The 25,760-nt window shown below is 40.5% G+C and overlaps 1 protein-coding gene across 9 annotated transcripts; it reads left to right on the top strand.

Moving 5' to 3' along the window:
* The first annotated feature begins 109 nt into the window (after positions 1-109).
* Positions 110-24,723, top strand: EARS2 (glutamyl-tRNA synthetase 2, mitochondrial). 9 transcript variants are annotated; one of them, XM_056806089.1, is made up of 12 exons: positions 110-248; positions 8,541-8,696; positions 11,081-11,270; positions 12,281-12,753; positions 13,067-13,175; positions 14,413-14,566; positions 14,763-14,893; positions 17,384-17,519; positions 17,674-17,791; positions 19,326-19,393; positions 23,560-23,672; positions 23,996-24,723. In XM_056806089.1, exons 1-9 carry the CDS (start codon positions 110-112, stop codon positions 17,755-17,757), a joined length of 1,572 nt encoding a protein of 523 aa, XP_056662067.1. In that variant the 3' UTR covers positions 17,758-17,791; positions 19,326-19,393; positions 23,560-23,672; positions 23,996-24,723. The 9 variants fall into 9 exon arrangements, with proteins under 9 accessions (XP_056662067.1, XP_056662064.1, XP_056662066.1 ...); XM_056806086.1 differs by lacking the exon at positions 19,326-19,393; XM_056806088.1 differs by having other exon boundaries at positions 19,326-23,672.
* Positions 24,724-25,760: the final 1,037 nt, after the last annotated feature.

The raw sequence follows: 25,760 nt of genomic DNA, 5'->3' as shown, positions 1-25,760 counted from the left end.
ACTCTGTCCTTTTAAAGAGAGGCTCCGCCTCCTCCAGAAGGGAGGAAAGGATTGGCTAGCGCTCCGCCCGGAAGTGAACCTGTTTAGCCACGTGTGCATTCAGTCCCACATGGCGGCCCTGCTCTTGGGGCAGCTTCGTTCCCGCTTGGCCCGAGCGCCTTCGGGGGCGGGGCGATGGCGGGAGTACCGTGGGGGCCCTGGAACGCCGAGCTCCGCGGTGAGAGTCAGGTTCGCCCCGAGTCCCACAGGTAATTGTCCATCACTAGGGTTTCCAGGCCTGAGGAATTCGAGGTCGGAGGAGGGGGGGGCGGGGAGGTGGGGAGGTGGCAGAGAAATTCACTAGGACCTGGGAGAGGGAAGAACGGCCAATAGGGGAAGGGATCACTCCCAGACGCATTTATCCTAGCTTTACCATGCACAACATTTTTACCTAGTATCTTTACATACCTGCAAATGAGCTTGTAAATTATTGAGCTAGTGGAGTAAAGATCGTGTCTTTTTCATCTCTGCACATGCTGTAGGTGCATAGTTAAGTTTGTGCAATGAACACTATTCCCATTTGAACCTTGCAACCTCATTGTGAGGTGGTTAATGCACTTACTAATATATCCTGTGTAAGGATCTCAATTTTTAAAAGAAGGGGATTGGTAATTTGGGGAGGGGGGAGTAATAATATCTTCCCAGGTGAAACCCTAACCGCTCCTCTGACCCCTGTCAACGCGGAAATCTAGAAATCCCCAGTTTATTTAGTTGGGAGGTAGAAATTCTAGGTTTTTACTCTGTCACAGGAGAGTTTTCCCCCTGAGGGAAGGTCCCACTTCACCAAACAATAGACATCCACTTCAGCTTTGGTGCAGTAGGTAATTTGTCAGTCTCGCAAGCTCAAGGTCCGGAGTTCGATCCTCTGAAGGAGGGTGTGATATACTGGGAAAGGCTTCTGAAGACAAAAGAGCTACTTGATCTCGGATGAGGTCTACCTCCCACCTGAAGGGAAAACCTCACTTGTAATAAATAAGTATAGTCAGGCAAACAAATCAATATTGGCCATGACTGAAAATGTGTATCTTGTTCTTCACCTATAATCTTATCACCTTTCTGCCTGTATATGTGGAACTCATGCCTCCTGTGCTGAGATCCTTGGAAGACCTGATTTTTTTGGCAATTATCATGCATTGCTTAACAAATAATATATTCCTGGAAGCTCAAACCTTCATCATTTACCTGCCACATTCGGTAATAAGGCTAGAAAGGTTGTGATGAGTTTTAAATGCCAAACAGGAGTTTGGATTTAATTCTAGAGGAAATAGGGATCTGTTTGCTTTGAAGTGGGGCACTTCATAAAGCAAGTCCAGACACCCCAAAATTCAATTATTGGAACCATTATTTATTGATTAATAAAGAATCTACCAGCTGGGAAAGACTTCCTAGTGGAAGCTGCATCAGACTGACATTATAGGATAGCTTATATAGGTTACAAGACACAAAGTTATTTCCTTTCACACACAGGTTTTTATTTGACAATCAAACAAACCATATCACAAACACAGGTATGTGTGGTCAGTGATGAGTGGACAATCTTCAGGTTATTCAGGGGTTATTTACTTTCACATGTATTTAATCACTTATCCCTAGTTATCTGTAAATTACCTTGCATTCCATCCTGACCTCTTCAATATTCCTGAAGTTCCTTTGTTTCCTGACCTTCCTAATTCTCATCCTTAGGCTAATTAGAGTCTAGTCTGCACCTGCATTAACTGTTTGACCTCCTGGGGGTAGGGGGACTGGGTCTGTTCCCTAAAAATGCAGGAAGGGATTGATCTTCTTTATCTTCTTCAATTTTATTATCTTCCCTTATTGGGACTACTTCAGCTTAGTGAGAAGTAATGTGATCCTGAACTAGGATGGTGGCTATGTGAATAGAAGGTAGAAGATAGAAGGGAGAAATGTTATGAGGTAGAAACCCCTATATTTGAAAAGTTATCTTCTGGGGTTATTTTCTTCATCTATAAAACTAAGGAGTTAGGCTATATGGCATCTCTTGTTTTTTTTCCAGCTCTAAATCAATGAATCTATGAACTGAGGCTCAGGACATTTTAAGTCATTTATTCAAGACTTCCCAGTTGCATAGACTCCAAGGCCTTTTCCCATTGTTTCCTGGGCAGCCTTCCAGTCAAACATACACCATAGTAATTTTCTACTGGGAAGATTTTATGGCTTAGAAGGGCTACAGTTATGCAGTATGGACAAGTATCTTTAATTTCATTTCCCCCACTAACGCAAATGATGTTGAGCAGTTGTATACACATAATTTTTTGTGACTTTTGGGGTGATTTTATGTGTTCTTTCCAGTTCTTTCTTGAAGTCTTATGAGCAATTCATGGAGCTGCTAAAAGTAGCTGGTGTGAGGCTGATGCAGCAGAACCTATTTGCATCATTGCTTTCATAGAAGAGAAAATCTGGCATTATTCAGAATACTTGCATTTACATTAAGACATCTCTGAAGTCAAAGTGAAAAGATAAAGTTTCAAGGGAATGTGACACTTAGCCAATACATCAATCAGGAGAGTTGTAATTCTGAATTAAATACATTGGATGAAAATCTGACTTGGTGGTGGTATAAAGATACACTTTTTAAGACACTTCAAGTCAATAGAAACAAATGCTTGTTAGTCTCAGTTTTGCTAAATGCAAGTGATTTGACACAGGTTGGCTAAATAAGATAATGATATAAGGAGTAGAATTTAAGAATTTTATATTCCAACAAGGTAGGGACATTTTTTACGCCTAGTCAAAGCAAGTCCAAACCTTTTTCTCTTCTGCTTAAAAATGTACACCTCTTTGTTTCCGTGCAGCAGCTGCATAGGGTTGTCTTGGCCCCTTCAAAATTGAGCAAGTATGCTTTTTATGTTATGGAAATATAGAATGCTAGACTTAGAATTAGGAAAACCAGCATTGTCATCCTCCCTCAGTCACTTATGAATTGTTTGACACTGGTGGAACACTTACATTTTCTTAACTCTAGTTCCTTTCATCTTAAAATGGGGAATATAAAGCTATTGTTCTTACCTATGCTCTCTCTGCATTGGCTGACTTACTAGATTCTGGACCTTTGCATGCCAAATAAACAAGTTTATTCACCACCAGTGGACTCAGTGCTGGGAATACAAATACAAAGAATAAAACAATCCTTACTCTCACAGAACTTACATTCTAAAGGGGCGGGGTGGGGGGGAGACAATGTGTATACAGAACAGAGATGAAGAGAATAAATACAAATTAATTCAAAATAATTAATAACAACATAGCTTTGTATGGTGAGTAATTTCTGATTCTACTTGCTACAGTCCTACTCATTCAAGCAATCTGAAAAAGGTTTATATAGAAACTTGAGTTGAGTCTTGAAGGAAGAGGGGGATTCCTCTTAAGGGAAAGTAAAGAGGAGATGAAGAAGAGAATGCCCTGATGAGTTTTAAATGCCAAACAGGAGTTTGTATTTGATTGAAATAGAAATAGAAATGTTGAAATAGAAGTCCAGCTTGGCTGAATTGCATATTGTAGGAGGGGAGTAAAGTCCAGTCATCCTGGAAAGATAGGTTGGGGCCAGGTTGTGATGGATTTTTAGAATTCAGAGAGTTCCTATTTTAAAAGTAGAGAAGAGTGGGGCAGTTAGGTGACTCAGTGGGTTAAAGAGCCAGACCTACAGATGGGAAGTCCTGATTTCAAATCTGGCCTCAGATACTTTCTAGTGGTGTGACCCTGGGCAAGTCACTTAATCCCCATTGCTTAGCCCTTACCAGTCATCTACTATGAAATGAATACGTAGTATTCCAAGACAGAAGGTAAGGGTTGTTTTTTTTTTTTAAGTACATAAGCATTCCTACTTTATTTTAGAGGCAATAGAGAGCCACTGGAGTTCAAATTGGGGGTGTGACATGATCAGGTCTATACTTAAAGGAAATCACTTTGGTAGCTAGCTATCTTGGATGTCCTGGAGTGACATGAGGCAAAGAGACCAATGAGGAGATTGTTGCAGTAATTTGGAAAAAAGCATCTTAGGGCCTGAATTAAAATGTTTGAGTGGAGAGAAGGAATGTTATAGATGTAGAAATGGCAAGATTTGACCATTGATTTGTATGGGGTAAAGAAGAAAGAACTAGACTCCATGTTGTCCAATATGCGTTGGGGCCAGACTCTGCCATCTTCTCATCTTCTCTAATCTTTCCTTGCATCAAGCCCAAACCTTAAAAACGGCCATATCATTAGGTGGTTCCTTGGGCTGCTAGCTGCCCCCATCTCAATTTTTGGGATCAATGACATGCTGTTATGCTCCTGGGTAGCTCTGGACTATGCTGCTCTCTTGTGTACCCCACAGACTCCCGCTTACCAATCCCTTAATTAAAGAGTGAGCCAGGAGTCCTTCCTCCAAGAGCCACTTACCTAGCCCCTCTGCAAACTGAACTCCTGACTCAACCCCAAATGGGTTGTGTAGGTACCTCAAGTCTCTTTAGCAGGGGGGCTCAGGTAGCCAGGACTTTGGATCTCGGTGGGATCTCCAAAATGTTGACTGGGAAAAAACAGAACTATTAAATAGTCAAAATCACTCTTTAATCAAGGACAAAAAGGGGTTCAGTGCCAGTAGGCCTCGACAACAGAGCTACGTTGTGAGATTTAAAATGGTTGAGGTCTTAAACTGTAGTGATAAAAATAGTGGAAGATATAAATTGTGATAGATATAAGAGAGGGTGAGTAAATTTGACCGCAGAAATATGTTTCACTACAGTGTCTTGGGTTTAAAATCAAATATAAGGTGGTTGCCAGGGAAATATTCCCAATTATTCAAATACCCAAGTCAATTGGGTTTTATAGAGATTTTAATTAACAATACAATGAGTAATCAAAGAAAGAGAGAGAGAGTAAGAAAGGAATAAGTATGAAGGGCCTCAAGCCAATATAGCCTAGACCTGAGCCTTAAGAGAGAAATCAGTCAGTTTTTTATAACTCACCATAAGATCTGTCTAAGTTGTGGGGTTTTCCTTAATGGACTTCCCTGACCAGCAGGGTCCCACAAGGGAAGGGGCTCACCTTTGTGATGGGACCCGAGGAGAGGTAGGAACCGAGAACCAGGGTGGAAATGAAAGACACGGACAAATCAGTGATTGGATAGGGCAGGCAACCCCTATGATTTTCCTTAAGGCGGAAAATGAGGATAATGGAATACAAGGTGGTTGAGGAGATTAAGATAGAGAATGCAGGCCGAGATGGTTCCAGCCTCGGGGAAGGAGAAGGTCAAGAAGAGAGAGACATAGTCATTGAGGAGCCCAGTGGAGCTCCATGGAAGGGAGAAAGGCCAAGAGGAAGTTCATGGGATTGCCTCTGAATTTATTCATGTCCTGCTTGGGCGGTACTCCCAAGGACGTAGTAACCACATCACAAAGTATAGACAATTAAGATTGGGTGGCAAGGTAGAGGGAACACCTTTGGGCGTGTACATTGCAAACCGCGCTTTCCCGGGGAATTGACTCCGAGCATGCTAATGAGTTTGTCTTAGCCAAGGGCCACATGGCCAGTTCAAGGTTACATTCACAAGCCTCATTGGTATAACCTTATGCTTGGAGACACAGTAGTAATACAGTCATCTATATTTCATAGATGTGAATATGCTTGGGATGCTACATAAGTAAGGATTTCTAATGACACCAGGCCAGCAGCATCTCAGCTGCTTTCACCAGCTCCCTCCATCTGAATGTTTCAGAATCATTCTCCTCAGAATGAGTCTCTCCAACCTGAATGTTTCAGAATGACTTCTCAGCTCTTCCCTGAGCTCTTATTTTTAAGGGCAAAATCTCCTCTGTCACCTCCCCTAAGTCTTTACATCTACCAATCACTGTAGATGTTTCTAAAGGACCGCCCATTCTTAGTCCACACCTAAGAAGGTGTGGATTTTTGAGTAATTCACACCAGGAAAGCTCTGAGTAAGTTTTCCAGTTCTTTGTTCCTTGTAAATTCACAAGTTGCTTGACCTTTATAGGTACTTAGCTTAAGAAAAGTATGGGTTTAAGTACTTTTCATTGTTCAGAAAAGAGTTTACAACTTTATCTTCCCCTAGGGCAGACCCAAGTAGGTAAAGTAGAATTCTCACATTCCTGCTTTAAGTAGAGTTCACTGCCCAAATGGGGAATGGTCTTAATCCAATTTTATAAAGTAGGGTCTGGGAAATTTTAAGGTTTACAACGTGCTACACACGACTGCACAGAGTCCAAGGATTGAACTCTGGCCACTCTGGTCACTGACCTCTGGGAGTGCCACCACACCAGATGACGACTCCAGGGAATAAAAGAATTTGGGGAACCTCTATACCATTTGGGGAATCTAGGGGCAGGGAAAGATAATTGACATCACTATAGCTACAAAGGAAATGGGAATGTTCAAACTACACTGACAGAATACAATCAAGCTTGGGAAAGGAATCATAGCCAGAAACTAGGGTGGAAGAGAAGGGGCTGCTAACAATGGATACTAAAGGATGGTTCCTGCCCCTGTGTGGATCTTGGGAGAGGGTCTTTGATACAATAGGGGAGACTACCTAAGACAAAGAGGTCCTTAGCATATGCTTAGTCCCACCCAACTGAGACTGTCATTCAGCTAAGGGTCCACCACTCAGTCTAAAACTGCCAGCCTGGGATTCCCTTCAGGGTAGATTCCCATGGGAACAGGGAACAAGTACAAACTTTGGGGTCTCCAACCTATAAACTAATCCTGAAACTTGGGGTTCATCAGATCCCACTAGACCACAAATTTGGGATTCCTAGATTCCATGTTGACAGCATCATGAGATCGAAAGGGAGAGGTGTGTGACACTTGAAGAGGAGAAATGTGTGAAATAGGAATCAATTAAGGGTGAATAAAAAGAACTGTCTTGCTGTGTACTGAGTGCCCCATTTAAGTTGGATAATGTGAGTTTATAATGTACTTATTAGCACAATTGTGTGACTTAATTCCAGCTTCATTTAGCCCCAAGGGAGTAGGAATGTGGGAGGAATGGGAGTAATGCAGTCTTAGATCAGAAAGAGAAGTAGCAATAAGACAAGGGAAATTAGAGGCAGAGGACAATGTAGAATTGATAACATATAGGGTACAGATTGTACAGGGAAGAACATAAAGTCAGAGCATGGCTAATATCCTTAGAAAATTCTGAAAGACAGGGAGATTGGAAGTCTTGATGAGAGCCAAGAATAGGGTTAGGAAGGATGAGGCATAGGAAGAGTTAGAATGATAGGAGTTTACAATCAAGTAGAAATATGTAGCAATTTTGGGAGTTGGAACTTTATACAGATATCATCTTACTGTCCTTTGAGATTATTTAACAGCACCACATAGTTCCATAGAGAGAGATCTCTACCAATATTTTTGCTGTTAACTTTTTGAACTTTGTTCAGTTTCCTTTTTTTTTGTTTGTTTAAAAAACCCTTCTATCTTAGAATTTATACTGTGTTGGTTCCCAGAAGAATGGTTAGGGCTAGGCTATGGGAGTTAAGTGACTTGCCTGGGGTCACATAGCTAGGAAATGCCTGAATCCAGAATTGAACCCAGGACCTCCCATCTCTAGGCCTGGCTCTGAATCCTTTGAGCTGTCTAGCTGCCCCCTTGTTCAATTTCCTTTTAAAAAAAAAACATGGAAACCAATCTTTTGTTTTAAACCCTATTATCTTGAAATAGGTATGCCTAGAGCAGTTAGGTGACTTAGTAGATAGACAGACCTGGGTGACTGGAGGTCCTGGGTTCAAATTTTACTTTAAACGTTTCATTACAGCATGACTCTGGGCAAGTCATTAAATCTTTTACCTAGCCCTCACCACTCCTATACCTTGTAACCAATACTTAGCATTGATTCTAAGACAAAAAGTGAGAATTAAAAAAAAAAAAGATTTGCCTAGATGGTCTTTTAAAGTGACTTCCAGCCCTAACTCTTTGATTCCATGAGACTTCTTCCCTTTCCTGCCTAGAAATCTATCTCATTGCAATGAATGACGGGGGAAAAAAGAGCAGTTTATAACACATCAGTTGGGTCTGATAGTATATACACTACCCCACATCCATAGACTTAATGGCAAAGAAGGGGGCTGTGTCCATTTTCTCTTCTTTATGGCCAAGCTTGATCATTGTAATTTGCAGAGTTCAGTTAGGGTTTTGGTGGTGGTTGTGTATTTTGTTTTCCTGGTTCTACTTACTTCACTCTCTGTCTCTTCTGTAATCATCATCATCACTTTTGAGGTTGGAGTAATATTACAGTCTCTTCACTTGACAGTTTGTTTAGCTCCTCTCTAGTTGATAGACATGCCTGCTTTGCCCCAAGATATTTGCTACTTCAAAAAAAAAATGCTGCTCTAAATATTTTGGCATATAAAGGGTCTTTTGTCTTTGACCTCTTGCATATATATGCCCAGTGGTGTATGTGCATGGGCTTTAGAAGTTGGAATGTTTACACATTTTAGTTTTTTGCTTAGCCTAACTTTAAGGTTTTTTTTCCTCCTTCTAAATAGGCTTCATGCATTTGGGAGGCCTACGCACTGCCTTATACAACTACCTCTTTGCCAAGAAATACAAAGGGAGTTTCATCTTAAGGTTGGAAGACACAGATCAAACTCGCCTGGTGCCTGGGGCTGCAGAGAACATTGAGGATATGTTGGAATGGGCAGGTATGACCAGGAGTGATATGGACAATTTCTTCCAGGGTCTTCCAAGTTTTTTTTTTCCCAAGTAAGAATTGTAGTAACCAGCTGTGGAACCAGCTTCTACCTGCAGCCTTTGGAGAAGTAAGAGGGGCCACAGGAGGCCTTCCTGTGAGCTGTGATTTAAAGAAAAATAACTTTGGAATTTCTGAGAGGAAGGGGTTAGGAGAATGTTGGCTATGTTGGTAGGGGAGATCTTTAGGTTAGCAGATAGCCCTCTCTAGAAAGGGAATAAATATAAGGTTGGGCTGAATTGCTTCCCAGATATTCAACCCTGGAGAGACCCCAAGGTGTGCAATTCACTGAGATCTAGAAAAGTTTCCCCAGTTACTCCTTTCCTCTCCCAAATATTCTGTGGGTGGGGAAAGGGAGGAGCAAAGATTGAGCCAGGTGAAGGGAAGGGCCTTTGGAAAGAGCAGCCCCAGTGGAAGCAATGTGGCTCAGTGGATAGAGAGCCAAGCCTGGGGATAGGAGATTCTGGGTTCAAATCTAGCCTCAGACACTTCTTAGCTGTGTGAATCTTGGCAAGTCACTTAATCCCCTTTGTCCAGCCTTTTCCACTCTTCTGCCTTGGAACTGATACTTTGTATCAATTCTTAGAGAAGGTAAAGTTAAAAAAAAAAGGTATGTCCCTGTTAATTGATTGATGCTGTGGGAAATACTCTCAATTTCTGGTCATAGAAGTGACAGTGTAGTGAGAAGGTTATAATAGGGAGGAACAGAGGACTTTTCCTTCCAGTTGATCACAGTGGGTGAAACAGAAAAGATTTGATTAACATTTACTTAAATTACTGGCTGCAGGTTGTTTTCAAAAACACATGCATTCCTCTTCTTCCTGGTCTAGCCTCAAATTCAGGTTGGGTTCTGTTATAAAGCTCATATTGACAGTCTCCATTGGAACAGAGGGGGGCATTTTCATCTGGGTTCCCTCAGCTTGTGTTCCTTAAATATTGAGATCGTTGTATTGCCATGTGCCATGGCTTTCATTTGACATCCTAGATGTGTTCGGCTGCAAAGAATATAATTGGTTTTTTACTCAATATGAGAGTTATAACAGTGGTATTGTGGTCCCCGATTATAAAATATTATCCCTTAATTTAAAAATGACTGAGCAGTTTTTATTTACAATGAAGTAGAAAAAGTGAAAGTGGGAAATGTAGGCAAGAGATAGCCTTAAGAAGCCTACCAACCCTAAGTGCTTCTCAGGCAAAGTGAAGTACAGTTCAGCCCCCTTGGCAGGGGTTTCCTCAAGTCCCAATCTCCTCGTGAAAGTCTGGTAGTCTTCAACAAGCCAATGCAGAATTCAAGGAAAGAATCTCTCCAGAGCCAAGACAGGAATCTCCGAACCAGTTTCTCCACAAGCCAAGGAAGGATTCTTTCCAAGGAACCAGTCTCTCCAAACGCCAGGAAGGGAATGGAGTCTCAGACTATGTGGACCTCTTTTCACACCCCTTTTTCCATATCATTTCCTGTCCCCTGCCCCCCAACCCCTTCAGAGAAACCAATTGAATGAAGTCTTTCAGTTTGCCTAGCACTGCTCAAGGGTGGGGCAGTGCTTGTGGCTTTTGTGGGTGTGAACTAATGAGTGACTTATGAGCTTTTTTACCTAATGGTTAAGTGGGGTAGTATGTAGGGGTACTTTTATGTTCTTGATTTGATTAGCTAAAAATAGACAAAGGGAGAGTTAATTCTGTCTTCATAAGGCACTTTAAAATAGTTCTTTATATTGTGTTTTAATATGTGCAAAGCATGTTATACCTGTTACCCCATTTGAGAAAAATAAATATGATAAATGGGGGGGGGGTTACTGGCTACACTACTAATTTGAGACTTCATGCATTTTTTACATTTATTTTTTATTTTTTAAACCTTTATCTTCTGTCTTAGACTCAGTTTTTTCCAAGGCAGAAACTCAGTAAGGGCTGGGCAATGGGGCTTAAGTGACTTGTCCAGGATCACATAGCTATGAAGTGATTGAGGCCAGATTTGAACCCAGGTCCTCCCAACTCCAGCTCTGGCTCTCTATCTACTGTGCTACCTAGCTTCTCCAGGGACTTCATGTATTGTGCCTTTTCTTTTCAGTTATGTCCTGTTTCTCAACTACATGGTCAGCCATGTGAAGACAGGGAAGGTTTCTTATGTTCCCAGCATCCTATGAATATTTAGGAATATTTGTGATTGTTGATATGAATTTGCCCTCTGGGAGCAAAGAGAGGCAAGATATAGCTTGGGGAGTGGGCTGTGTTTTGCCTATGATTCCTTCTATGGTCTTTCTCTCCCAGCCCTTTGAGGGGCTTTATGAGGGCCCAGGCATTTAGAGGCCAGTGCTAATTTCCTACTCTGTGCTCTAGGCATTCCCCCTGATGAAAGCCCTCGACGTGGAGGTCCTGCTGGGCCCTACCTGCAGTCTCAACGCCTAGAGCTGTATGCCCAAGCTAGTGAGGCACTGTTGCAGACTGGGGCTGCTTACCGTTGCTTCTGTACACCCCAGCGACTGGAGCTGCTGAAAAAAGAGGCCTTAAGGAATCATCAGACACCACGGTACAGCATATGTCCTTGAGAGTTGATTTTTTCCCCCCAGAAGTTTCTTGACACTTTTTATCAGTTGGTTCTTTTAGTGTGACATTTTTAATTGCTATATTTCTTTTTTTTTTTTAATCCTTACTTACTGCCTTAGAAGGTTTGAAGGCAGAAGGGCAATAAGGGTTAGTTAGGCAGCGGGGTTTGAGTGACTTGTCCAAGGTCACATAGCTAGGAAGTATCTGAGGCCACATTTGTACCCAGGACCTTTCCTCTCTAGACCTGGCTCTTAGTCTACTGTATCACCATACTGTCCCAACTAGGTTTCTTTTTTAAATAAATTTTTATTATATTGATATCTTTTGTTTTTATATCACTCTTTTTTTCCTTTCCTCTCCCTTCCTGGAAAGCAATCTCATAACAGAATTTTTCTAAAAGAGGAAGAAAAAAGGGGAAAAAATTAGCAAAATCAATCCCCTCCAAATCTGATAGTTTCATACCTTTGTAAATCCATTTTGGCAAAGGAGGGAATGGGGGATGGAAGAGGGGCAGTGTTGGTGGGATGTTTTTTCCATCTTTTCCCTTTGGTGCCAAGTATGCTTTTTTTAAAAAATTAATATTTTTTCCCAATTACATGTAAAAATAATTGTTAGCATTTCTTTTTGAAATTTTGAGTTCTAAATTCTCTCTCTCTCTCTCTCTTTTTTTCTCTCTCTCTCTCTCCCCCCCCCCCCCCCTTCCTTCCCCTACCTCCCTTCTCTTTGAGGGGACAAGCAATTTGATATAGGCTATTTCTTGGCAGGCAAAAGCGTGTTCTTTATAACTGCAATATTCCATTTTGATTGTTTTCTGGTTCTTTCCATTTATATCAATGTAGTCATGTATTGTAAATCCATATTGTATTTCTCTACAGTTCTTATGAGATATAATCTAGCCTCATCTAATTAATGTTAATCAGTTCAAGCTCAGTTGGGGTCCCCTGGACTTGGGGGCTTCCAGACTGAAAATATTTTTCCATGACATTTCATCAGGTATGACAATCGGTGCCGACACTTGAATCCTGAGCATGTAGCCAGGAAACTGGCAGAGGGGTCTAAGCCAACTATCCGCTTCCGTCTAGAGGAGGGAGCTGAGACTTTCCAGGACCTGGTATATGGCTGGAATCGGCACGAAGTAGCCAGTGTTGAGGGTGATCCTGTGATCCTGAAGAGCGATGGCTTCCCCACCTATCACCTGGCCTGTGTGGTTGATGACCATCATATGGGCATCAGCCATGTCCTTCGAGGCAAGGAGTGGCTTGTCTCTACTGCCAAGCATCTGCTTTTATACAGGGCCCTGGGTTGGGAGCCACCCCACTTTGCCCATTTGCCTCTGCTTCTCAATAAGGATGGCAGCAAGTTGTCTAAGCGGCAAGGGGACATCTTCCTGGAACACTTTGCTTCAGCTGGCTTTCTCCCAGAGACTTTGTTAGACATCATCACTAATTATGGCTCAGGATTTGCAGGTACTGTGGTGATGGGATGAGGTGAGGGGAGGCAGATTTTCATGACTCAAGGACTTTTTTACCTTCTGTCTTAGAGTCTGAGAATCCCTTGGAACTAACTTTCTTAGAGTCTGGCCTGAATTCTTGGCTTGGGGCTGTGAATGGGAATCAATAAGAACAGCAGGATGGATCTCATCTTATTAGGAAGAATTATTGAAAATGTACTAATAGGCAGCCTGGTCTGTTTTGGGAATGAACCTACAGTTTAGAAAGGGAAAGGAATCTGACTGCCCAGGAAGAGTGTACTATCCTGACAGGCCTGACTGATTTGCAGGGAACCAGATGGGGAGGACGCTGCCAGAGTTGATAGAACAGTTTGACTTAACTGGGGTCAGCACCCACTCAGCCCTTCTGGATCTGGAGAAACTTCCTGAATATAACAGGTGGGTAGTATAGACCAGGTCTCTTTTGGAAGGATGACTTTCTCAAAGGAGAGCTTTCCCTGGGCCAGTTTTCTTATTTCAGTTGAGAGCTGGCTATATGTTTGAGTGAGACCTCTGGAGGATGAGATTTATTTATCTTAAAATTTAAGTGTATTTTTCAGTGAGCAAGTTTTTATTTTCTCTCCTTGCCACTTACTCCATTGGGGGGAAAACCATTGGAACAAATATATGTAGTCAAACAAAATAAATTCCTCTACTGGTGACTAATGTTAAAAAATATTTCTCATTTAATCAGATTTACTTAAGGAACTGGAAATCTCATTTCTTTTTTTTTCTCTAGTTTGTTCATGAACACTGTGATTTAGCTATTTTGAATTTTGTTTATTAAATATTTCTAATGGTACCTTTCAGCTTTCTTGGTATAAGCACACTACAGATGTTTATTAAATTATTTAGATGAAGTGGCAATGATGGCATATTATTTATTGTATGACTGTTAGAAAAGGCAGATTTCAGAATGGTAATCGTTCCCAAACATTAAGAAGTAGAATTCTTAGTTTGTCTTCTTATTCTGAGTCCTTTTTGCCTTTTTTGTTATATGGCTATTAACTCACAAAAAGGATGGGCCTAGTCTAGCCTGAGTAGTAATAGTGTAAGGTGAAGCATGATGAGTTGGTTGTGAGGGTCTAGAAGCTTCCTGATACTTTGAGGAGGGACAGTAGTCTTGGGGAGGAAACAAGGATGATTTTTGACAAAGCAGTTATAGATTTGCCAATGAAACTCAGGGCTCCTGACTCCCAGTTCTATGTCATAATGTTATTTATTCATAAAGGCCTGTCAGCCTGATCTCCAGGATATTTCTGCCATTTTGAGTCACAAAAATCCTTGTTCCTGACTTTCCCCTGCAATAACTGTAGCCTAGGATATCCTAGGAGCCAAAAAACAGCAATCCTCAAAAATGTCACTTGTGATAGTTCCTCAAAAATGTCACTTGATTGTATAGTCCTTACTTTTCCATCTGTAAAAAGAAAAGAAACTCCTATCTCCTTCACTGGGCATGGAGGATTAGTTTGGTGTACCCCACATTCCCTTTTTTTTTGCATTCTTTAGTCACTTCCTGTATGCCATCAGGTTCCTTCACTTCACCCCAATCTTTTCTTGTATCCTCTCTCTTCCTACTCCCTTCACATCTCCTTTCTCTTGCTGGAGCAGATCTGTAACTTCATCTCTCCTATAGGCTGCATTTGATTCGATTGTTGAATGATAAGGCTCAGAGGCTCCAGCTTGTGAAAGAGGTTCGGGTCATGGTGGAGGAGGTATATGGAGAGCAGCTGGAGGACAGGGATGTCCTCAGTGACGCATCCATAGACAGAATTCTTTTGCTAGGACAGGTATGGACAGGTATGCATTGGTGGGGGTCCCATGGATGTTAGAGTCCTTCCTCTTTGTGCCCCAAGGCAATACAAAGAAGCAAAGGGCTATTCCTTTTTGAGCACCCTATGCTGCCCAGACTTCCTTAGAGATTTATTCCTGAGGTTCCTTTCTGACAGCTCTGTGATTATCTTTTTCTCATCTTTTTCTTTCTAGGGGCGCATCAGTCGCTTGAAGGACTTGGTCTCACCGGCGTATTCCTACCTGTGGACGCGCCCTGCTGTGGCCAGAGCACAGCTTCAGACCATCTCAGGAGAACTGGATGTGATTGCTAAGCTGGTCCTGGGGTGAGTGCCCAGCTTAGCCTCTGGGTCCCCATCCTTCTCTTCTTTCTTTAGTTTTGGGACCAGAATGGCTACTAGCACAGTTCATAACTAGTGAAACTGTGAGGAACAGGCTAACAAAGTGACTTTATTTGTCCTGAGGCGCCCAGGGCACAGGCCACACCTAATTTAATGAGAATGCCTCTGAATATCTCTGGGGCACAGATGATAAATAGAATAATCCTTCTGTCCCCTTTGGAGGCATTAAAGTTCAAAGTTGGTGAAAGAGATAATCACCAGATACCAGGCCTCCTGCCTTGTAAACCAGTGCTGGTCACTGACCTCTATCATGTGGTTATATTTCAAGGTTTTTTTTGGTGATTTCTACTCAGATACAAAGCAAACACAGAAATGCCCCAAAACGGGAAGTTCTTTAAAAGTTCCTTCCCCATTCTATTTTCCAGTCTTATCTAGTATGTCCCAGATTCTCTTTGTGACTGCTTACAGTCAAGTGTCTCCTAGAAAAGTGGCAGGATGGTTTCATTTTTGTCTTTGTTAACAACAGTACTTAGCATGAGTCCTGGCCCATGGGAGAAGTTGCTTAATTAATACTTCTTGAATTGAACTAAAGCTCTAGAGAATCATTTGAGGTAGCTGGCTCATAGAATCCAAGATGAACTTAGGCAATAAAAGAATGTTAGAGGTAATAAAAAGCATGTTAGAGGTTACCCCATTCATCCTCTCATTCTATACATAAGAGAATTAAGGTCCAAAAAAATGAAGTGATTTGCCCTTTGATCATCCAGCTAGTTAGCAGCAGAGTGGGAATTTGAGTTAGGTCTCTTGATTTGTAGTTAGGTAATTCAGTTAGGTTGATAAACATTTATTAAGGGGCAGCTAGATGGCACAGTCGTTAGAACACCAGGCCTGGAGTTGGGAGGAGCTGGGTTCAAATCTGGCCTTAGATACTTTCTAGCTGTGTGATCCTAGACAATCACTTAACTCTAATTGCCTAGCCCTTACAGCTTTTGTGCCTTGGAACCAAATCACAGTATTAATTCCAAGACAGAAGACAAGGGTTATTTAAAAAAAACACAGTAAAACAACAAAAAAACCCCAACAACCCTAATAGGGAGTTTAAGAAGAGGGGGAAGGTTTTGAAGAAAAGATGAGTTCAATTTTTCACATGTTGATTTAACATCTATGGGAGGGAACAGCTATGTGACTTAGTGGATTGAAAACCAGGTCAGAAATGGGAGGTCCTGGGCTCAAATTTGATCTCAGATACTTCTTAGCTGTGTGATCCTGGGCAGGTCACTTAATCCCCACTGCTTAGCCCTTACTGCTCTTCTGCTTTAGAACCAATGTATAGTAATGATTTTAAGATGGAAGGCAAAGGTTTAAAAAAAGAATAAAGGTATCTATGGGACATCCAGTTTAAGATGATTAGTAGGTAATTGGAGATATGAGACTTAGAGATCAGGAGAGAGGTTAGAGCTAGACAAATAGATCTTGAGAATTATCTGCATAGAGATGAGGGTTGAATACATGGAACCCAGTGAGATCACTGAGTAAAATGGCAGAGGGAGAAGAGAAGAGGACCTTGGACAGAGACTTGGAGGATCCTCATGTTTACTGGGTGTGATTTGGAATGAAGGTTCAACAAAGGAAATTGAGAAGGAGCAGGAAAGGAAGGAAGGAAGAGAATCAGAAGAGAGTAAAAGTCTAAAGAGAAGAAGTAAGAAGGAGAAAAGAGCAGTCAGCAGTGTTCAAGGCTACAAAGATCAAAAAGGATAAAGCCTGAGAAAAGGCCATTAGATTATCCGGTAGTTAAGAGATTCCAGATAACTTTGGAGAGATCAGTTGCAGTTGAATCATGAGGTTAGATGCCAGATTGCCAAGAGGAAATGAAGTGAAGGTACTGACTAGAGAGTCTTCTCAAGCAGTTTAGCTGTGAAAAGGAGGGGAGACATGGGGAAGATAGCTTTGATCCCAAGATCCACCTCAGAGGAGATTGTGTGATGAGTCATCTCAGCCATCTTTGCCAGGGTGTTTTTGGCTAATCTCTGCTTCAAGTAATTCCTCAGAAGCTATAATTTTTCTTTTTTATTGAATTGACTGACTTACTCCTCTGCTCTGAAGCCCTTGCATTTTTCTGACTTCTGGTGGTGTCCCTTTTTACTACCCCTTCCTGGCATAGAAATGAATTCTTTTTCTTGGTTTTGATCACCCTGTGTCCTGTTGTTTCCTACCTTTGGAAGAATGTAATAATTCACAGGAGATTGTCTTTCTGGGTCCTTCTTTTAGAAAACTTCTCATACTTAACTAGATTGGATTCTATCACAGTAGGCTTATTTTCAAAGTTGTTCTAAACTTGACATGTCTTCCATTGTATTTGAGGGAGAGCCTTCTGGGAAATTTCCACCAACTTTATTCCTTTCCTTGGGCCCCTCTTTCAGGAAACTCCCTCCAAAGTCCATGGGAGACCTAATAAATTAGTTGGACTTCTTCTAGGTTGTTGGAAACACCTGGCATATCTCTCACTCAGGAGGTGTTGAACCAAGAGCTGAAAAAACTATCAGAGAAGACAGAAGGTGTCGAGTATGTCAGAATGATGAAACTTCTTCGGGTGGCACTTACTGGACAGCAGGTCAGTTTGACTTGACTTTTCCTCAGAATCCTTCCTCTAATCTTTTAAACTCTTAAATGTTGAGAAAGACTAACCAATATAGCAAGTGGTCTCTCTCTAACTGTGAAGACAGTTGGAGAATCCTGGTAGGGATCTTATTTCTCATTATTTTCAGCATGGTCCAACTGTTGCAGAGATGATGGTGTCCTTGGGACCAAGGGAAGTTCGGGAACGGATACAGAGGGTGCTTTCAAGCTAGGAAGATTGTCAGGATGAATGCACAAAGACAGCTGGTAAACCACTTTTCTGGAAATTGCTATTGGGACATTGTGGCTGAAACCAGTGTTCAACAGGAAGTCTCTGGTATTGATGTGAGAACTGTATTTCTGATTGTAGATAGGTGGGCATGGGCTGCAGGTAGGATGTATTTGATGGTTCCCTCTGGTTTAATTTTTCTGATCTGTTGGTCTGGGGAGAGCCCATCCCTTTCAGACCATCTTTCCATTTCCTTGCAGCATATTACATACCAATGGTTTGGGATTGGTTCCTGGTTCCTGGAAGTAGTTCCCATCTAAACATTGTGGCAGAACTACAGGCTCACAGATAGGACTCAGGATTAATTATCTGAGATTTGTTACTATCTGGTCTTGTGTCAGAGAGCTCCATGATCCCTTGCTCTAAGTCCCCAGAGTGAGGCTTAACTAGGTAGGATCTTGGGGGATCACCCACCAGTGTGAGGGTGGGTGGGCAAGGCTGAGAGAACCCTGGCATTCATTAGAATGATGTTTTCTGCTTCATTGCTAATCTAGTGTCAAGGAGTATTTTCCAGATAGAAATGGAACATTTTCTTTTTTTATTGTCATGCAAAATACACTTTCATATTGGTCATTGTTGTAAGAGCACACTCATACATAACCAAACCCCCCAAGTAAAACCAGATATACTGATGGGAAAGACAACTCCAGCAGTTCTTTCTCTGGAGGTGGATAACATTCCTTGTCATAAGTCTTTCAGGACACCCCAGATTGCTGAGAGAAATTTTCACAGATAATCATCATTTAGTATTGCTGTCATTGTGTATTATGTTCTCTGAGAGTTCTGCTCATTTTGCTCTACATCAGTTCCCATAGATCTTACCAGCTTTTTCTGAAATCATTTTGCTTATTATCATTTTCCATAGCACAATAGTCTTTCATTACTAACATATACCACAATTTTTTCAGCCATTCCCCAACTGATGGACATCTGTAAAAAATAGACTCGAACTCTGGACTTCAATCCCCACAAGCCCTTGCTCCACTTCCCCAAAATGCTTTGTAATCTCATGGAATTCTGAGGTGGGCTGAGATTGAGAAGGGATTTAACCTGATTGCAAAGGCTTTTGTGGTCTCTTTTGGACTTCCGTTTTGGAGCAGACGCGGCTCTTCCATGATGTGAGATTATCTTGTCTAGGCCTCTCTGGCCTAGGCACACATTTTTTATCCTTTATTTCTTTTAATCCTTAATCTCTAATAAACCTCTAAAAAATATAATACTCCTTGCAGAGAGAAACTAATTTCTACCTGCCTCAGTCTCCCCTAAATTTTAATCTTTACATATCCATTCAATGAAATGGAAGATTTTCTTTTGTTATTTATTTCATTTTAAAATTTATTTAGAGTATTTTTCCATGGTTACATGATTCATCTTTTTTTCCTCCCCTCTTCTCTCCCCACTTCCAGAGTTGACAAGCAATTCCACTAGGTTATATGTGTATCATTGTTCACAACCTATTTCCATAATATTTGCAATAGAGTGATTGAAATAAAAGATTTTCTAAACCCTCAGATTGGAATGAATACTTCTGAAGTCCTTTGTATACCCAAAGACCACCCATATCAAGTAGCTGTGATTTGGTAGGTTAAAAATTTTATCATTTTTGTTAATGCCTTTTTAATATTTCCCTCCCATTATTCCTCCTCTATGATCCATCTCTTGGAAAAAGCTTTAAAAAAAGAGAGAAAAAAGTAACTTGGCAAAACTGACCATGTATGACAGTATCTGTAATATTTCATATCCAGTTTTCCTTCCTCACTCAGTTCATGAAGAGAGGGAGGTATATTTTTCCAATTCTTTTCCAGACCAAGCTTGAATATTATAATTATGCAGTATTAGGAAAGGGACTTTTTATACTGTTCTTCCATGACAATTAACAATAAAAACCCATGGAAAGTTCTAGATGGGCTTTGTGTTTTCTTCAAAAACAGGGGAGCTAGAAGAAACTAGGGCTACCTTCTTTGTCACAGTGGATCAGGAAGTTGCATGTCAGAAGCAGTAGATGCTGTGTTTTATAGGGAAGGCAGAGTTGGGAGGCCACTTCATGGGGCCAGCAGAAGGAAAGAAAGAGTGAGTTGGAATTGAGATAGATAGATCCCCAAGGTAGGATACTGAGAAGAGGTCCTGCTTGTTACAATCTTCCATCTTTCCCATATAGCTGCTTTCCTACTCCTTATTCCTAGAACAAAGATTCTTAACTTGAGGTCTGTGAACTTCAAAAATATGTATTTAATCCCCTCCCCACCTCCATTACATATAAAAACAGTTTTTAATATTTGTTTTTTGAGTTCTAAATTCTCTCCCTCTGTGATCCTTCCTCTCACAGATGGTAAGCAATTTGCTATCAGTTATACATTTCCATTATGCAAAACAATTCCAATTTTTTCATGTGAAAAAAAAACACCACCAAAAAAAGCCCATGAAAAAATAAAGTGAAAAATAGTGTGCTTCAAATTGCATTCAGATGCTATAAGTTCTTTCTCTGGAGGTGGAGAGCATTTTTCATCCTAAGTCCCTTAGAATTGTCTTAGATCATTGTATTGCTGAGAATAGCTAAGTTATTTTCAGTCGTTCATTATACAGTATTGCTATTACTATGTACGATGTTCTTCTGGTTCTGTTCACTTCACCTTGCATCAGTTCATGTAAGTCTTTCCAGGTTTTTTTGAAATCATCCTGTTAGTAATTTCTTATAGCACAATAGTATTCCATTACAATCATATGGTATAACTTGTTCAGCTATTCTCCCTTTTATGAACATCCCCTCAATTTCCAATACTTTGCTATAAAAAGAGCTGCTATAAATATTTTTGTACAAGGAAATCCTTTCCTCCATCTTTGATCTCTTTGGGATATAGACCTAGTAATGGTATTTGGATCAAAGAGTATGCACAGTTTTATAGTCCTTTGGGCATAGTTGTTTTTTTAAACCCTTATTTTTGTCTTAAATTGATACCAAGTATAGATTCCAAAGTAGAAGGGCTAGACAACTGGGGTTAAGTGACTTTCTCAGGGTTATATAGCTAGGAAGTATCTGAGGTTAGATTTGAACCTAGGACCTCCTGTCTTCAGGCTTGGCTCTCTATCTATTGAGCCACCTAGCTGCCCAAGGCATAGTTCAATACAATTTTTAATAATCATTTTTTGACATTTTGCAATCCAGGTTCTCTCCCTCCCTTCTTCCTACCTTTCCCCCTTCCCCAAGAAGGCAGGTAATATGAATATAGGTTGTACATGTGTTATACAATACATGTTTCCATAGTTGTCATGTTGTAAAAGAATTACATATTACTTATACTAGACAAAAATTCACGTAGGAAATAAAGTGAAGAATGGTATGCTTCAATCTGTATTCGGGTTCTGTCAGTTCCCTCTATGGCAGTGGATAACCTTTTTTGTCATGAGTCCCTTGGAGTTGTCCTGGATCCTTGCAATTGTAAAAGTTAAAATTAAAATCTCAATAATAAAAATATTATATTTTAAGAGATTTATTAATGATCATTAGAAATCAAGGAATAAAGAAGATACAAAATAAAGACCACGTGCCCATGGCTGATCAGCCAGTTCAAACACTCACCTTAACACCACCAAGCTCGGGACAGGAAGGAAAGAAGTGGGACCCTTCACGTCTTTGCCTAATATCACCTGTCTTCAGGAAGTCAGTGGGCTCCTGGGAAATGTAGTTCTTTTTAGGGTGACATTTTCAATTATACACAATGCTGATAGTGATGAAGTCATTTACAGTTGATCATTATACATTATTACTGTTACTGCATATAACATTGTCCGGTTCTGCTTACTTCACTTTGTATCACTTCTATAAGTCTTTACAGGATTTTGAATCATCTTATTTATCATTTCTTATGGCACAATAGTATTCCATTAATTTGCCACAACTTATTTAGTCATTCCCCAATTGATAGACATCCCTTTGGTTTCCAGTTCTTTGCCACCACAAAAAGAGCTGCTAGGATATTTTTGTGCAAGTAGGTCCTTTCTCCTATGCTATGTTGATTCTTATGTGCTTCCTCATGTGAGATAATTTGTCCCTCGAATTCTCTCCTTTCGTCTTTTTCCAGGTTATTCCTCTTTATTGTCCCTTGATTTTGTTTTATATCATCCGTCATATTCAACTTACTCCCTGCTCTCTATGTATGTTCCTATTCACTCCCCTAACAGTAATAAAGTTCTTTAGTATCCTAAGTACCTAGATAACTTAGGGTACTTCAAGTATCATAGATATCTTAAGTATCTCAGTTATCACTTTCTTCAGTATTTAACTCTGTTGTTTCCCTTGTTTACCTTAAATATCTTAAGGACTTTATCTTTTGTATCTTAAGTATCTTAGAATATGCAGGAATGTGATCAGTTTAATTTTACTGTGTGCCTTGAGAATTTTTTTTTCTGTGTAACTTTTTATGTTTCTCTTGAGTGTTAAATTTAGTTACAGAATTTTCTTTTCAGCTCTGGTCTTTAGTTAGGAATGCCTAGAAGTCCTCTATTTTATCAAATGAGCATTTCTTCCCCTGGAGTAGAATGTTCAGTTTCACTGGGTAGGTGATTCTTGGTTATAGACTTAGATCCTTTGCCTTGTGGAATAATATATTCCACACCTTGCAGTCCTTTAATGTAAGAGGTTGCTAGGTATAATCCTGATTATGACTTCAGGGTATTTGAGTGAGACAAGAACTTCCTGCTGTCCTATCTTTTCTTTGGCTGAAACCCCGATTCATTCTATGTTCCTTACCCTGCCATCTTGTTTGCCAGAAATGGCAGTCATCCTTAGGTGTCTTTCTTTAGCTCTTAATTGATTGTGGTGAGTTGAGGGATTAAAAAAAAATTATTTCAGGGCTAGAAAAGGCCATTGATATATCTAGTTCAACCTCATTTAATAGATGAGGAAACTTAGGCCCAGAGATGTTAGGCAGTATCATGCTCAGGGTCCCAAAAGAATGTGCAGGCCCAGAAACAAAGGAAAACCCTTTAGAAAAAAAGGCTCCTCAATGACTTATTTTTCCTGAAACCTCCCCAAATTTTGAATTAATAACTTTTTTGAATAATTCAAAATTTAATGTTCATATCTTCCCTCCCTCCAGACTTGCAAAATAATTTCAAAAAACTATATGTAACTCTGAAAATCTTTTATATTTTAGGACCTCCACATTACATTTTAGGAGGCAGGAGAAGGGATCAGACATAGCTTGAGTTTCTACCCGGAAACCTGAGAAAATATCTCTTCTGGGCTGATTAAAATTAGCATCAACTCCCCACTTGTCAGTAAGCTGGCCACAGTGTATCAGACAACAGATAACAGGAAAGGGAAGGAATAAACATTGTATATTCTGTATCAAGTAACTACTATAATCCCATTCCCCAAAGATTCCCCAATGAGTTACCAAAACATCATTTGGAATCCCATGGAAAAGGCTTCTTGGGGTGGGTTCCTTCTTGAATTGTTCTCATTGTGTCCATTAAGAGCAGCATGCCCTTCCTCCTTTGAAGGATCATAGATTTAGGGCTGAAAGAGATCCTAGAGTCCAGCCCCCTCATTTCTGGAGGAAGAAATAGACCAGAGTGGTTAAGGGCTTTGCCACTAAAAGTCATGCATGAAGTAAGAGTCACAAGTCCTCTGAATCCAAATCCAGCTTTCCTCTATGCTAGGGCTGCCCCTTTAGGCAGAGCCTCACCCTGAAGCAGGATCTTGGTATCATTGCCACAGTGTGATAATGTCCACCTTTCTTTGGAGGTTTTCTTATCTCAGGTTTATTTTTGTTGGTGACACACTGGTCCTGGAGTCAGAAAGACGAATTAAAATTCCACTTCAGACACAAAATAGCTGTGTGATCCTGGACTAGTCATGTAAGTACTTCAGTTTCCTCAACTATAAAATGGGGATAATAGTACCTATATCCCAAAGTGGTTATGAGAACCAAGTGAGGTAGTGATTGTAAAGTGCTTTGCAAACAAAGTGCTATATAAATGCCATTTATTATTGTTGTTATTACTATTAATTTATCCTTCACAAAAGAGACAAAATAATGTTACTGAAGTTTCCCCCTCCCCCAAAGTCCCAGGAGGTGTCTCTTGTTGTTCAGTCATTTCTGTTGTATTTGATACTTCCTGACTCCATTTGGGGTTTTCTTGGCCAAGATAATGGACTGGTTTACCATTTCCTTCCCCAGCTCATTTTACAGACGAGGAACTGAAGCAAACAAGAAGGAGTGACTTGCTCAGGGTCACAGAACAAATGAGGCTGGATTTGAACTCAGGTCTTCCTGACTCCAAGGCTGTTACTCTTCATTGTACCATCTATCTACCTTTAAGTGCCATTCAGATAAAATAATCACCTCAGTTGGACCTCCAGGCAGTTGGCTTATTTTTTCCACACTTCACTAGGCAAACCGGCTGACAAGTTATTATCTGAATTTAACATTCTATTCTCCCTTCTTGGTGTCTTCCTACAGGCTACCCCTCCCCCTTCCCTGGTGGAGGTGGGGGGGACCTTCCTCACTTTTGCTCTTAGAATCCTTAGTTTCCTAAAGCTCAGGTTTCTCCTTCTTCAAGATTTTCTTAATTATTTTCTCCTTCCTTAGCTTAATTTGTATTTCCCTTACCTTTGTAGGCTGTGCTTATAATTAGAATGTAATCTCCTAAAGGGCAAGGACTGGATTTTTTGTCTTTGCATCTTCTGCTCATTATACACTGGCACATAGTAGGCTTTGTAGGTTTGGATTGAATAGCCTGGAGAAGAGACACAGAACTGTCAGAACATGATGGCTATCTTCAAGAATCTGAAGGGACGAGGACTGATGTGCTTGAACCTGGAGACCAGAACCAATGGATGGAAGTGAAACATTTCAGTTTAATATATGGAAAAGTATAATAAACATTAGAGGTGTCTTGGAATGGACATTTGTCTTTGTAAGAGTGATTTCCCTTAGAACACTGACAGGTATTTCAACAAATACTAGAATGACTACTTATTGGGAATGTTGTACAAGATTTTTGTTAATTTGGGTAAGGTTTTACTAGATAATCTCTCTAGTCCCCTCTAATTTTTTTAACCTTATCTTCTATCTTAAAATCAATATTAAATATTGGTTCCAAGGCATTAGGGTAGTAAGGGGTAGGCAATTAGGGTTAAGCCCAGGGTCACATAATGAGGATGTGTCTGAGTCCAGATTTGAATCTAGGACCTCCTGTTTCTCGATCTAGATCTTGTAAAGGTTAAAATTATGGTTGAGACTGAATGTAATAATTATATTTGGTCACCAAGGATTTTACTTATAAAATCCTAATGAAACACCCAAACTCAGCTGGAAATTTTATGGTGATTTAATTGATATAGTGGAGGAGATTAAGAAGAAGGAAGAAGGAAGGGGCTAGTACTGGGCGGGAAGATTAGGAAATGTAGAAAGTAAGGTTTTGAGTGTGAAGGAGGAAAGAATCAGCCTGACCTCCAAAGGGGCTCAGCTAAGATGCCCTAACCTGAATCAACTCAAGGTCAGAACTCACCACCAACACTCCGAGATGTCAAAACGTCTAACACACTCTCAGCCAGAATCACCTCTCCAGGGAAAGAGGAAGAGAGAGGAAGTGACGTGCCTTATTAAAAAAGATCCAAAAATTGATTCAGTAAAGTTTATTTGGATGGGGGGGGTTCTTTCCCCTCACTTCCTCCCCAGCTCCTTTTCTGTTTGACATGATGGAGGGCATGAAATTCATAACACTTCATAACTGTTTAACTCCAGTGTTAGCAATTTATTTTGTTCTCAGATTTTTATAGAATATAGACTATATTTAGAACATAGAAGCCTCCTGTATTGCCAAAAACCAAGTTTTTAGGTTCCATAAAAGCAGAGTAGCCCCATTATAACAAGAACCATTTCAAAAGATCTCTTTATTTCATTGATGGGAGTGCACTCCCATTGCTGACACAGATTGCAC

This window comes from Monodelphis domestica, chromosome 7, assembly GCF_027887165.1.
Source record: "Monodelphis domestica isolate mMonDom1 chromosome 7, mMonDom1.pri, whole genome shotgun sequence".
NCBI classification, from domain to species: Eukaryota; Metazoa; Chordata; class Mammalia; order Didelphimorphia; family Didelphidae; genus Monodelphis; species Monodelphis domestica.
Note: the sequence above shows the minus strand (reverse complement) of the source record. Positions and strands in the feature narration are given on the sequence as shown.